This window comes from Netta rufina (genome assembly GCF_964035555.1).
Source record: "Netta rufina genome assembly, chromosome: 7".
NCBI classification, from domain to species: domain Eukaryota; kingdom Metazoa; phylum Chordata; class Aves; order Anseriformes; family Anatidae; genus Netta; species Netta rufina.
The window spans coordinates 25690391-25705019 of record NC_140130.1 but is presented as its reverse complement, the minus strand read 5'-3'; the positions used below and the strand labels follow the sequence as shown (position 1 = coordinate 25705019).

At 42.6% G+C, this 14629-nt stretch overlaps 1 protein-coding gene across 1 annotated transcript in view; it reads right to left on the bottom strand.

Moving 5' to 3' along the window:
• The window catches only part of SORCS3 (sortilin related VPS10 domain containing receptor 3), a gene marked incomplete at both ends in the record, with an annotated part of 273965 nt that overhangs the window by 102468 nt on the left and 156868 nt on the right, over positions 1–14629 (bottom strand). The window contains one exon of the mRNA XM_084290216.1: positions 536–609. Within this exon, the coding sequence (XP_084146342.1) occupies positions 536–609 (74 nt within the window). The remainder of the gene's footprint in view (positions 1–535; positions 610–14629) is intronic.

The window sequence follows — 14629 nt, the reverse complement described above, 5'->3', positions numbered from 1 at the left end:
AGCAAACAGTTTGAACATCCTGGGCTCTCACCAGTTGGTAGAAAAAATACTAGTTCCTCAGAGGGTGGTTCAAAACAGAGTGAGTCATCCTCTCTCTGCAAGGTTTGCATAAGGAGACTGGTCTGAGTGGCTGGCTTTGTGCAGACTGTGTTGTAGTCTGAAGTAGCTCTCAGAAGCGTTGAAAAAGAGAAGGTCTAATGATTATAACTTTGCCAGTGAAGCACTGGGGCAGTTTTTCTGTGTTAGCATAAGCAGCCATATAAAATAATAGTAATAAAAAAAGCAGAAGTTCTTCAATTACCAAGACCTGTGCTCATCTGTAGAAGACAGCATCTGTTACTGGACTAAGAAAGAGGTACAAACATGGAGCCATTCAACTATAACACTGCAAGATACAGACTGAGCATACATGTATAACATTAAAAACATGGGCATACTTAGTGTTCAGAAAAAAAGAAAAAAAAGAAAAAAGTTAGATACCCTTCTCCCTTCCATGATCTACCCAAAGCAAGCAAAGCCAGAGAGCAAAACTCACCAGTAAAACCTGTTTGGAGTGACCCGCTCGTGCATGAGTTGCCATTTTCTTCCAAAGTCCATGGAGCTGTACAGCTGAAAGACAGAGAGAAGTAGTATAAACTCTGAGCAAGAAGAGGAAGGGCTGCTGCTCCATAAAGGATTAAAATCAGTTCAGATTAAAGAATAGGAAAGGATTGTACTGCATAGTTATCTATCAACCTCACTGCCAGGGATGGCTAATAAGGTAATCTCCTCCCCTCATATTTAACCCAGACTGAACTGAGACTCGAAAGCAGGTTGGCTCTTCCTAAACTTCTTCAAACATTTTTGTGCTTTCTCATTGCAGCTGTCAACACATTCACTTTGTCTGCCATATGACAAAGCTGGCAATCCCCCTGACTTTTTCAGTTCAATGGGAAGCAGGTGATTGATGGCAGGTAAATTCCTAACATTAGTTAGAATGAAAGGCAAATTAGATTAGTTAACTTGGCTATGATGTGGTAGATAGTGACTCTGTACTCAAGGTCATGCTGTGATCTGTTTCTATGGCATGGGGTTGCATCTCTCTCCAGTATAGGAAAGAACATGAAATTGAACCTAATTTACAGCTTCCATTTTCCGAATAAGGTCTAAATTTTCAGGTAAGTCAGAAATCAATCTGCTCAGTAGTTAAACATTCAAGATAGTGAAGTAGATCTTGAAAGCCATATTTTCAATCTAATCATTGTTTTGTGTATTCTGGCTAGAAAATGGTGCAGCAGCCAAATTTCCACACAATTCTATACTCAGACACAGGTTCACTTGACATGTTCTCTGCTGAATACTACAAACCTTGTCCTCCATTCAGTTAATCACCACAATTGACTCACTCATAATCAGAGCATGTGTAAGTTCTTTTCCTACAACTTTGAGAAAGTTTGTTTTTTCAGAAATGAATCACACCTTCAGAAACAGCTACTCTGCTTTACAACTAGATCACAGAGAAAGAAATAGTAGGCAGTATTTTCAAGGGGGTTTCAAATAAATTCCATCTGAAACAAATTCTGGGTTAATAAAACAAGGGTTGATTGTAGACTAAGGAGGTAGATAACAGAGCCAAGAACCTTACATTTTTGTAATGTACAAACTTCAGGTCCTAAATGGGAAAATTTTAGCATCTGTGTAAAGGTTGTGCATTTGATTTGTAGTAATTGGATTTACAAATTGGAAACAGGTCCATGTTCAGATTAGAAGGTTTCACTACCTAGTGATGTGTACTATGGCACAGCTATGATGGATGGCTAAGCGTGGCTGGGATGATAAACTCTGTGTGTTTGCACTGAATATTAAAGTTTCCTGAATGGTCAGTATCTTTGACAACAAATATCCAGCAGACGCATCAGAGCAAGACCACAGAACAATTTGCCAAAGGAGATGGAGAAGGGCTGTTTGAGCAGTGTCTGCACCCCGAGGCAGCTGATTAATTCTGACTGTGTTTGCACGCAACTACAGAGCTAAACCACTGCATTGTATACGTAGCAAGAGGAAACTCAAAAACTGAAGTTCAGACCCTACCATGTACGTATCTAATATGACTGATTGTGTATAGACAAAAGAATCAGTTCTCTGCATTTCTGTCAATGGGAAAGCCAATTTCTGCCACTAACAGCTCAAGCCGACAATGAATAAAGCACATCAGGAAGAAGAGATAGGAGCAGGCATCAAAATGGGCTCCACTTATGCAGATTTCACTTCAGCCAACATCACTGGGCTTATGGTAAGAATTATTAGGAAAGATTTTCTGCCCTGTGTTCTTTAGGAGATCAGACATGATCTGAATATTCCTATCTGGCCTTATTTCTTTGGCACTGTCACTAGATAAGATAATCTACAGCACTATAAAACTACATTATCTGGACTGCCTCTGCTTTTCTGGTCACCTATCACAGTGATAGCCTACCAAAAAAGCCAGTAGAGAAACCTCTGCCCCAGAAAGAATTATCTTTAGATATAAAATAAAGCACTGTATTGTTATCAGTACTACTGCTGCTACTATTATTATTAGAACTAGGAAGAGAAAAATCTTTATCCAAATTCACAAATGGGCTTACAAATTTGGCATAAATATTCAGATAACTGCTTTCTGAGGAGACATCCTGTTTAACACTGTTCTTAAGACAATGACTGAAAATCCACAGTCCAGGAGTCAAAATTTTAGTGCTACAGCTCTGCCTTAGTATTAGCCCAGTGCCTGCCAGGAACATTCCTCGAGTCATCTGACATGGTTTTACACATATGGGGACTTCTGCATAGACTTTGTCATATGGGTCACATGAAACTACTCGTCTATTCTTTCCTGACTGGATGTACAATTTGCAGACTGATCCACCGTGCTGTACAAATCTTGGGCTCCAGGCATCTTGGCCTCAGTAACTCCTGTTCACAAGTGAGTGGGACTAGTATCCTTATTGTATTCTGCAGCAGATTAACCATTCTCACCACGAGAGCAAAGGATTAGCAAACTATATCCATTTCCTTAGATTCTCTTTTATCCTTTGCCCCTAGCATTTCTTTTTCTTTTGCAGCTCCATAACAGCGGTAGCTACAGATAGCTCAGCGGCATGAAGTACAATCTCTTTCTAGCTACTCATCTCTCCCACCGTGTCTCATTCAGGGAACATCGTTCTCTCTATCAAGTTAAAAACCAGAGACCAGCTACTGAGTATTTTTTCCACCTTCTTTCTGTTAAATCTCAGCCTGACTGATGGTAGAAGGATTAAACTGAACTTGCAGCCTTTAGGTGATTTCAGATGGAGAGATAAGGAGATGCTATTTGTTAAGTGAGGTAAGCAGAGAAGAGTGTAGCTGCCTTGCCAGCAGCTCCAGCCCAGGACTGCTCCTGCTGGCTGCTGTGGCCCAGACCAGTGCTTGGGGATCAGGGCTCCCTGCCCAGGCCAGGGGACGTGGCTGCCACTTTCCCCTTTCCAGGTCCAACCTGTAGGAAAACTGAGCAAATATCCCAGAGACACATGGACACACACAGGCAGGGCATTGACGTGACCGATCACAAAGGCTGCCCCACTCAAGGGCTGCCTCCAACAGCACATACACACACTGGGCTCATGTAAAACGCACACACAGGCAGCTGAGACCCCTTTCTCCTTTCTGGATGTTAGTGAGAGAAGTTGGCTGGTGCAGGCATGCACACAGCACTCTAGGTTCACAAGCACACACACATTTGTGGATCTTTCAAGTACCTGGCATGGCCCATCTGTCTGTCCAGGACCTCTCCCAGATCCCGGGCCCCTTACACACCTCATGGGTCACCCACTCATGAGCTGGTCCAGCCTGAAGTTTGTTAGCAAATACACACACACACCCCATGTGGTGTCTGTAGTTTGATACCCACCCATTAGTGTGACAGGGAGGTGTGTTTCTCGTCATCATCTCCATTTTTCTTTGTCAGGTCTGTGTCTCAGCATTTTACTTATTGTTCCTCCTTCCTTATTTCTTATTGTCATGATCCAGAAATACTCCCTCAGACAACCTCGCTCAAATCAACATTCCCACGTCCATCTCTTTCCTGATCAGGTTTGTCTCCCTCACTCACTATCTGTTTGTGGTCTTGGAAAATGTCTTTTACCAGAGACCCTTAAAGGAGCAAACGTTCTATGTACCCTTACACTATTCAAGGAACTTACATTTATTTATTCACCTATTTACTCCAGGCATCCACTTTGAATTTTAACCAGACGAGTCTTAAGGCTGTATGACAACAAATCCTGAAAGGTCTACCTGGCCCAGTTCACCTGCATAGTACTATTTTCAGATGTAAAAGTTAACATTCAATTACTAAACAAAAGACACAATGAAGACTTTTCTGGTGTGCATTAAAATTTGTTATATATATGTGCTTTCCCTTCATGGGAGAGGAGATATTTTTTAGATGAGACAACAAATTCAGCAGCAAGTACAGCAGATTTCAACAGAGATTAATTTGACCTGAGGCTGAATACCAAGTGATGGAAGGAAATGAGGTTTGTATGGTGCCAAGATTTTCCGTTTTTAAAGCTCTGGCCTGGCTATTTAGTGACAAATAATGTTTGGCATTTCCACCTCCCAGAGCATTCCAACATATCAGCTCACAAGACAGATGGATTGCAGTGCACCATGAGGATGTACCATGAGTGCATGCCCTTTTTGCAGCAGCCACCTTCTGTTATTTGACCTGCTCTGATGAATGGAAAATTAAGTCCATTACAGGTCATAATGTTTGTATGGCCCAGTCCTCAGTGAAACCTAGTTCTTATGTCTTGACACAGCTGAAGAGTGGCATGCGGAGGTCTTGACTAAGGAGCAAATCAGAAGCAGAACCCAAAACCAAAGGATGAAGTCCTGGCTTGTTACAAGGGTGACAAAACAGTCAACACAAAAATAAACTCAGCATCCTACATCTACCACAGAGGCACCTCAGTAAAACCCACCACAGCACTCAGCCAAACCCCAGGAACCCCTAAACCTGTTTGAACAGACTGCTGCCAGAAGCATCCTGAAAGCTGAGGTGCTCTGGGAACAAAATGCAAGATGCTCAAACTCCCCACAGAGCCCACACATCTGAGTGAGGCTTATTAATTTCATTTACCCTTGCAGCAGACTACATTTTTCTGTTGTTGTTTTGGGTTTTTATATTAGGTATAACCCTAGAATTTCTGTTTGCCTGCAGAAAGTCTTATGACATTGCAACAGGAAAGGTGGGATTTATAAAGGTGAAGGGGTCAGCACTGCATGACAAATAAATATACCTCTTAATGTGCTCTCACGCATGATGAAGTACCAAAAATACTACCTTAAACATGTCATCCTGGCCACTCTAGCAGGACCCAAGAGCAGGATCAAAGACCTGGTCTGTTTTTGCACCTGGCTATGAGGTCACCTCAACTCAGCAATACAGGCACAGCCTTTGGGAAGGGGTGCTGAGCACTGGGGAAAATCTATTTGTGCACTGGAGCCTAGTTAGACCTAATGTTAAAAAAAAAAAAAAAAGGGCCATCTACCAGGAAGGTAAATAGCAAATGTTTATTCAAACAGCATGACAATGTTCTACACTCAAGGACTGTAGCACCAGACATATCACATCCACCAACACAGTCCTGTGTTTTACCAAGCACAGACAGACTGTACGAGGAAAGACCTTGGCAGCCCAAGTGATATACAACTTTATTTCACCACAGGCCAGAACCTTAACTCATGCTTGTCTTGCTCAGCACAACACTGAATCATAAGGATATTACATATCGCAGGCAGACTCCTTCTTCAAACTCCAGTAACACTTGCAACATTTTATTTAACACAGTGTTTTTTTTTTCTGAGATAAGCAGCAAAACCCTTTAAAGGGCGCTTTATCCATGATATCACATTTCAGGCCAGTAACATGTACAACATGCCAGAAACTGTCAGACCAACTAGGATGTATGCACATGCACACAGAGCTGCATGTAAAAAATATCTCCATGCTCTTTTGGTTCTCCAGTACAAGCTCTCAGGATGACGCATGGCTTGTTTGGATGATCTCGTTTGGGGCTGGGATCATTTGTTTGGGGTGTTTTGTTTATTTTCTCAGTGAGAGCTAGATAGAAAAGAAAAAAGATTTTGCTCAAGTCCAGTTTCTCAAAACTGGAGCGATGTGGAAAACTGCCCATCTTGAACTCTGCTCATGGAGAGAAGGGAAAAGAGTGAGCAATTGAAGAAAAGCCTGGGAACAACAGGAGTAGATTCAGCCCCCGGTGTTAGTCATCCATGTCCTTGTCAACAAGAAGCCCGTCACCAAGGTTCATTTTTAGACAGGCAAGAAACAGACACTTCTAAAGCTCAATTCCCATACTAAAATACACTTCTAAAATTGTTACTTATGCCTTCGAAGTCTCCATTTCTCTACAGACACTAAGAAGTCCACAGTGACTGGTGCAGAAGGAGGCACCCCCACTGCAGCTTTCACAGTAGACTCCCTATTCCCACATTCACTTGCCTGCTCCTCATGGGGGAGGCAGGAAAAGACTGAAGACTCAGTTGGAGTCAGAGGAGGACCAGCATATGGTAGGCTGTGTACACTTCACTGCAGCAATACCAACCCTGAAGATGTCATGTCCACTGCTTCTCCATCTATACAACGGACTAAAAAAAAAAATCAGGAGAACTTTGGTATTGATACGCTTTCCTGCCCAAACACAGAAGAAGAATTACAGCCTGAGGAACATATATAAAGAGCCCGTATCCAAATAAAATCAGATGCTTTGTTCCTAGGAAGTCAAGACTATTAGCCCAAGCAAACATCTGGGAAGAATCTCCATAGTTTCCTGTCTGCCAGCCAACCCTGAGTGCATTTGGAGCTTGCAAATGATGGTGGCAGATAAAGCGAGCAAGAACAGCTGGACTCTGTGCACTTACAGGAATAATTCATTTACTACACAAAATTACACTTCCCCCTAGACAATACATCCAGCTGATGATGGAAAGATGCGTTCATATTAATCCAGCAGGGCGAGGGTCAGCCTGGGGGTAATTACTGGGCGACAGCTGACACATGAGGGAAGAGGAGGGGCAGAATAGCCAGGCCTGCCATGTTGTCAGAAGATCAGGACCCCAAGCAGTAGCTTGGATTGCTTACACGAAGAGATGGCTCTGATCCCAGCACAGCACAAAAGCAAAGTAACACCTTCTCAGCCAGAGCTGGTGGGAAATATCTACAGAATGTGTGGAGGGCTCCTGCCAAAAAATCAAACTGGGACAGAAGAAAAATAAAATCAGGTCAACGTTTCTGTAGGAAATTGGACTGCATGCAAGCAATCTGTAAAGAGTATATCTCAGAAAAGCAAGTCTGTTGCAGGGTCTTAAATTCTCTCACTTGGGAAAAGACCACAATCACTGAAAAAAATTTAGAGGCACAGAAACTGAGAAAAAGTTGTAAACCACTCAGAAAATTGCAAGATGTGTTTTCTATCTACAATTTGTGTTACGGATGAAGTTACAAAAGGGGAAGAAGGCGCTATCATTAATACGTCAAAAAGTTTATTCCTAGAAGGAGAATGAGCTTTCCACAGGAAAAACTCACAATACTTTTCAGCCTTCAGAATACAGAACAGAGAAGTCACATCTGAAAACTAACAGAGATGACCCACCATGTGGAGCAAGATAGCTGTATACAATAAACTCAAACCGCAGTGAAAATATTTTAGATGACATCAAGCTTCTTCTTAAGACAGACTGCGCACTTCGGTACTGCAAGAGAAAATTCAAAATATCTTGGAACAGTATTCTATAGAGGATAGATGGATGTCTCCCACTTCTTTCACTGCAAAGAAAGATCTTTTTTCACACCTAAAATTGGACATAGGAAGGGACTAATACAGTTGCCCTTACTTAACAAAAAATAAATAAATAAAGGAGTCTGTACTGTTGTAGATAACTGCTACAAGCAATTGAAAAGATACAAAAAATAATTGCATTTCTTACTGTTACTTGTTGTTTGTTGTTTTGTTTTTTTTCATTTGTCTCCAAAATAACACCTATCGCTACTCAACCAAAATGTTCTTTTCTGTTTCATTGCTTCACCACTGGAATGTGGTGACTTTTTCCTCCAGTTCCAGCCAAATCCCTGAGACCCTATAACTCCTCATTCATGCAAACAGAATCACAGAATTGTTTAGATTGTGAAAGACCTTCAAAATCAAGTCCAACCATCCACCTAACACTACAATGCCACCAGGAAACCCTGTCCCTAAGCACCACATCCACACATCTCTTAAATAGGTGGGGGGTCTCTTAAAGAGGTGGGGAGTCCACCACCTCTTAGGGCAGCCTGTTCCAAGACCTAACCACTCTTTCTACGAACAAATTCTTCCTGATGTGCAATCTAAACCTCTCCTAATACAACTTGATGTCACTGCCTTGCATTGTATCATTTGTCACCTGAGAAAAGAGACCAACACCCTCCTCTCTGTAACCTCCCTTCTGGCAGCTGTAGAGAGTGATGAGGTCTCCCCTCAGCCTCCTTTTCTGCAGACTAACTAGCCCCAGTTTCTTCAGCTGCCACTCACATGTCTTGCTTTCTAGTCTCATCACCAGCTTTGTTGCCCTTCTTTACATATATTCGAGCCCTTGTAGCAAGGTACCCAAAACTGAACACAGTACTCAAGTGTGGTCTCACCAGAGCTGAGTACAGAGGGACAATCACATCTCTGATCCTGCTGCCCAGACAATTTCTGATACAAGCCAGGATGCCGTTGGCCTTCTCGGCCACCTGGGCATGCTGCCATCTCACTTTCAGCCAGCTGTCAAACAGCACTCCCAGGTCCTTTTCTGCCTAGCAGCTTTCCAGCCATTCTTCCCCAAGCCTGTAAGACTGCATGGGGTTGTTAAGACCCAAGTGCAGGTATTAGCCTTGCTGAACATCATGACGGATTGGGCATAGGCCATCAATCTAGACTGTCCAGATCCCTTTGCAGAGTCTTGGTACTCTCAAGAAGATCAGTACTTCCACCCAACTTAGTGTCATCTGCTAACTTACTGAGGGTGCACTCAGTCACCTCATCAATATCACTGATAAAGATATTAAACAGAACTAGTCCCAAAACAGTCATTGAATTCCTAAAGAATTCAAGTTGGGTTTCTGAACTCCCAAATAGTGAAGAGTGGTCCAAACATTTCCAACCAGTACCCACAACATACGGTCCATTTTCCCTTATTTATTTTTCTATTTGAGACGTTGTGGAATTGTTGTTTTCCTTCTTCTCACAGCCCTGCATGCTAAGTCTCCTTGCAGAAACACCCCGTAACAACTGTGCAGCCAGCAGTTGCACTCAGACACTGATGTGCTGTGCCTTTGGGAGCAGAGCTGGGTGAGAAGCCTCACCAGAGCAGAGCACCAAAAGAAAGACGACAAACAGAAAGAATTGCATAAGAAAAAAAAAAAAAAAAAGCAGCATAGATTTGGTGTAGCATTAAAGACACTGCATGGTGCAATAGAAACATGTCCCATTTCAGCTTCCACCTTACCTTCCCCACCCATATTTCATCCCTCCTTTTCTGGGAGCAGCACAACACAGATCTAAATTATGTATCAGCTGAGTGACCGAAGACAGGAGCAACCCTTGCCAAAGAAGGGGTTTTATTACTCACAGTAGGAAAGGCTGCATTCAAGGAAAGACTTGGGGCATCTGATTCCTCTATTTCACCATTCCCCTCGGACTGAGTTTTTTTGTTAGGTCCTTCTGGTGTGTCAAACAATAACCATAACGAGACACAAAGGCTAGTGTGACATTCAAGCTGATAACCAGTTCAAGAATAACAATACCATCTCTAATTGTTCCTTCCACCACCTCCCAGGGAAATACCTGACACATTGCTTTTTTTGGGCTGCAAAAGAATCGAGATCTAAAGCTTGGAAGTTCTTCTGGACCTTCAAAGAAGGTAAGGGAGGGCTCTTGCCACAAGCTGCTAGAAATCATAATTCTGGTAAGGCATCCTTGACAGCTCCACCCTAAGGAACTGAAAAAATAAATCCTGCTTCCTGAGCACAAAGATTCATGTAACAGCTGGTGGAGCTGAGTTTAAGAGCAAGTCTACCAGCATCATATTTATGGACTTAGTTTACACAGAGTTGTTTAAACTAGTAATTGTAATGAAAACAAATGGACCAGTTTGTCTCTATGCTTTGATTTCTTTTCCAGGTGATTAAGGGCTGGCATGAAGAGATCTCATTACAGCCCAAGGCTCCTCTCTAGCACAGTACAGCCAGATTGTCTCAGGCATGGAAAAAGAACATCCACAGAGTGCTGCGTGCCCAAGATCCACTAAAAGCTGCTCATTTTGCTACAGATGTTGTACAGTAGAAGGCACACTAGAAACAGATCATTCTGGTGAGAAACTGGGCTAGACAGAAATAAAATACTAAACGTATTTCTATCATCTGTCACATACGGGCAAAAAAAAAAAATCAGAAGATAGGAAGTTTTATTTATGCTTTAAAATTTTAAAATTTATTACTAAAATATTTTACATGCTGGCTGACAAAAGCAGGTCTTCAGGCAAAAACTCAGACTACACTCCACCATTATAAGAAAAAAAAGTCAGGGATCTTCTGTGCAAACCTCCAAAACTTTGAAAATATTTAATTTCACATTGTAATTGTATAGCTCAGTCCAGACTTGGTTTATAAAGCAACCAGATAAGGCACCAATGTCACATTTCATGGTTTTATAGTTAAAAGAAAAAAAAAAAAAAAAAAAGCTTTCAACCTGATCTGTCCACTCACAGCAGTTGAGTTTGCTTAAACCAAATGCTCAAAGCAAGAGCTTTGCTTCTCCACTTCACTACCAAGAAAAAGCAGAAAGTGGATTACGCTGGCAAAAAAAATGTCCATCAAAAACCTTCACATTTCAATTTCTCTTAAGCCTAATTGGTATCCAGTATACTCAGCCAAAAAATTGCCATTTTTGCTGAGATCACAGCATATCTTCTCCTTTTCCACTGCATGACTGGTTTGTAGTAGAACAAGGAACCCAGATACAGCTGCAACAGGAGCAGTGACATAAATGAGCAGCACTAGACATTAAAGCGTGTTTCAATCCTGAGTGAAAAACAGGCTCCCTTTGCCCTACTTTCTCTCCTGCCCCCTGAAATGCCAGACTTTTACAGAACCAAGATGAAAAGCATTACATTCAGATTTTTTCTCTTTAAGGGTGAAAAAATGTGTTTGTTTTGGTCAAAGCACATTTCGATCATTTCTAAATAATTTAGTTTCAACAATTTGCAGAAGGTACTATAAACAGAAATGGCATTTTGAAAGAAAGCTGGCTTTGACTGCGTTTTTTATTCTTTACTTCCTGCCATTTTAACCACTGAAAAATTAGTTCTAGAGTCTGGGTGAGGGAGGGCTAAAGTTGAACAACTTTTTGCCACCAATCTCTTTGTGATTAAAGTTTAGTTAATAAACCTTAGTGAAAGCTAAAGATATACAAGGGGGAATGAAAAGAAAAAAAAAAAAAAAAAAGAAAAAGAAAAAGAAACTAAAATAAATAACTAAATAAAAGCCCTCCAGCATCTGTGAATGGAGAGAGACATAACAGATGGGGTGAGCAATGTGTGGAGCATGGGGACATAATTTCCCACACCAGTGATGCAGAGCAGAGAGTGAGACTAGACAGAGGAAGGGTCAGGGACGCAGGGGAAGGGGGGATGATAACTGGGACTGTGAAGAGACCAGAATGGGGTGGAGGTGGCAGAGCTGCCTCCTGCTACCAGGGTCTACAAGGTGCACCAGGGGATACCTTTACTAGTGTTTCTTCCACTGGCATCCAATAGGCTCAGCTGAGGATAGTTGCAGGCTTCTCTTCTCTTCTTTAGCTGCTGCTTCAGGATCAGATCTTTTACAGTGACAAAAGCTTAAATCAGCTCTAATGGCTGCTGACTTTTCTCCCTCCAAGCCAGCCTTGTCCCTTTGAAGCCCAGCTTCTTCTCAGCTTAAAAAAAAAAATAATCAGGCAGTTTTTGGTGTGAGGTCTGTGCTAACTAGATCCACCAGCTGCATGGGTGCATCCAACAGGGCCGTGCAGCTCCACCATGCACCAGGGAGCTCTGTGCTCTCCTGTCCCAGCAGGAACATCTTGCTTGTTCCTGGGGAATCCACAGTGCACCTCTTCAGAAGCCCCTCTTTGTGCTCGTTCACTGCTTGTACTCCAAAAGTTTAACAATAAGGGGAAATAAATGGGAACCACATGTCTAATGGGAAGATTTTTCATTTGAATGTGCTTTATTGTGTGATATATGCCTTTAATTAAACTGCAAGCGTATGGGTACATTTGTTGCTATTACAGACCCATCTTTCATGTTTATTGAACATAATACTACAATGGGTAAAGCAGTTGAGGCTCAGACATTAGCCAGAGTGGGACATAAAACTATAATCATATGCTTGGTTCTTCCTCTTCTCCTTCCTTTACAACCCCTGTGGCACTGTCTGTAGGATAACCTCCATATTATGGGGATCAAGGTTTAATGGAAAGGTTGGTTAGACAGGTGTGGATTTTTGTGTGTGTGTGTGTGGGTGGGGGATTGGTTATTTCATTTCCTCAGATTAGTGAAATGGATTTCCCACCACCAAAACCAAATTCATAAGATTTTGCTGAGTTACTTCTTTAAGTGAAAGAAACAACATTTCTGAAAGTTTAGATGTGGGCATTAAAGAAAAGGGGTTCAAATTTGCATTCAGAATGGAATTTTATTGAGATGTAACTGTTGTTCATGTAAAAAAAAATCACATGGCTTGAAAGAAAGAAATATTAATCTGGGCTCAATCAGAAAGTGTCATTTTGGCAAAATTAAAGCAATGCATTTTGCTCCAGGTTAAACTGCACGTAATTTAACACACACACCCTGCCACCCAAGTCAGCTTCGGTTTTGCATTCATCAGCTTTTTCACAGGCCAGGGAGCTCACTCAAGACAGCTGTCAAGTTATGCAACCCACCACCCTGCAGACACTGAGCTGAAATGCACCTGACACTACCCAGCACACATAATGGAAATGAGTTTAAAAACACCCCCTTCCCCTAGCTGAGGCCATCGTCCCCTTGGCAGCAATCCCACAGAACAGCAAGCAAAGCTGCTCCCACTCGGGAGCTCCAGTTAATCCTGCTCTGATCCCACCTTTCTCCGAGGCCAGACACTGCTGCAGCCTCCCTGCAAGCACACGCGATAACCAAAGCTGTGAAGCTCGAGGGGTTTGCTCTGCTCAGTGCCATTAGCACGTCAGCCCCGGTACGTGTCTGCAACAGCTGAGCACTCCCTGCTCTCCTTGGAGTGGGTTTCACTCGGGCTGATGCAGAGATGCATACACCGAGAAATGCATCGCAAACACGGGTGCCAGACAACTTGGAGGGAAGTCACAGAGAGATAATAAAGAGGTGACCTGAGGAGATAGATTCCCCGAGTTGAATGTACAGAAGTTCTCCAGGGATTGTGAAAAGGAAGCACAGAACTGCTGCCTACCTGTATGATAATGGGATAACACCAAACTAATGGGAAGCTTTGAAGGGATTTATACTGGATGACTCACAGAAAGATGTAAAATGAAGAGGTGAGTACAAAGAACAGGCCGGCACGGGTGAGAAGGCAGAGACAGACACTTCTAATCCTTACAAAACAGAGCTAGATAGAATTCCTGGGATTGCAAATACTAATTTTTATTAATTTCCTTTCCACTTTACTGCTTCTTCTAACAGCAACACAGTCTGCAAAAGGGCAAAAGAGCCCTACTCTCCTCTCTGTCCGTCAGATCCACCAGGCAGGAAGGATGGTGCACCTGGCATCTCACTGCATTCACTCTGGCTGTACTCCTGCTGGGCCTTGCAGCAGGCATCTCCAGGCTGCCACAGCACACCAGGCTACCTTTGGGTCATGGATATGCCCCAGATGCAATCCAGAAAGGTTTCTGGGAAGCTGCAATGGATGAATGGCACTGCTTAGGAGGTGTGCAGGTCCTGCACTGGGAAGAATCTCTTTCTGGACAATTCTGTTCCCCCACACACAGCCTGAATGCTCTACGCTGCCTGGAACCAAGGCCAGGCACTGGAACAAACCATCACAGAGCAAGGCCCACCACAGTCAGTAGTAGTCTTGTGCTCCCCAAAAGTGAACACAGATGTTCCCTGTAGGATAACTATGACTGAAATAACTTCTATAAATTAAAAAGATTATAAAAACAAAGTAGAAAGCTTCAGCTTCTGGTAGTATTGAAGGTGCAGCCGCTTTATGCCAGCAAATACTGTCTCCTACTCAAACGTCCTAGCTCTTGTACCATCTTCTACAATTCCTTCCTCCAGGCCATCTTCATTACCTCACACTTGTCATATCCACTCCTACAATAAATCAAGAGAACTAAACTTTAATATGAAATGGCCCATAAGCCTTCATTCACTGAATGCCTCAAGTGCCAAAGCAAACTTGCGTCTAGGAGCTTGAACATATCACATAATAAAGAAACTCAGTTCCTCTCAACGTCACCCTCCTTCTCCCCAGTCAGCTCTGGTCTCTGCCAGGTATTCTGCTAGCTGGAAGAGATTCTCCAGTGCTGCTCTTACT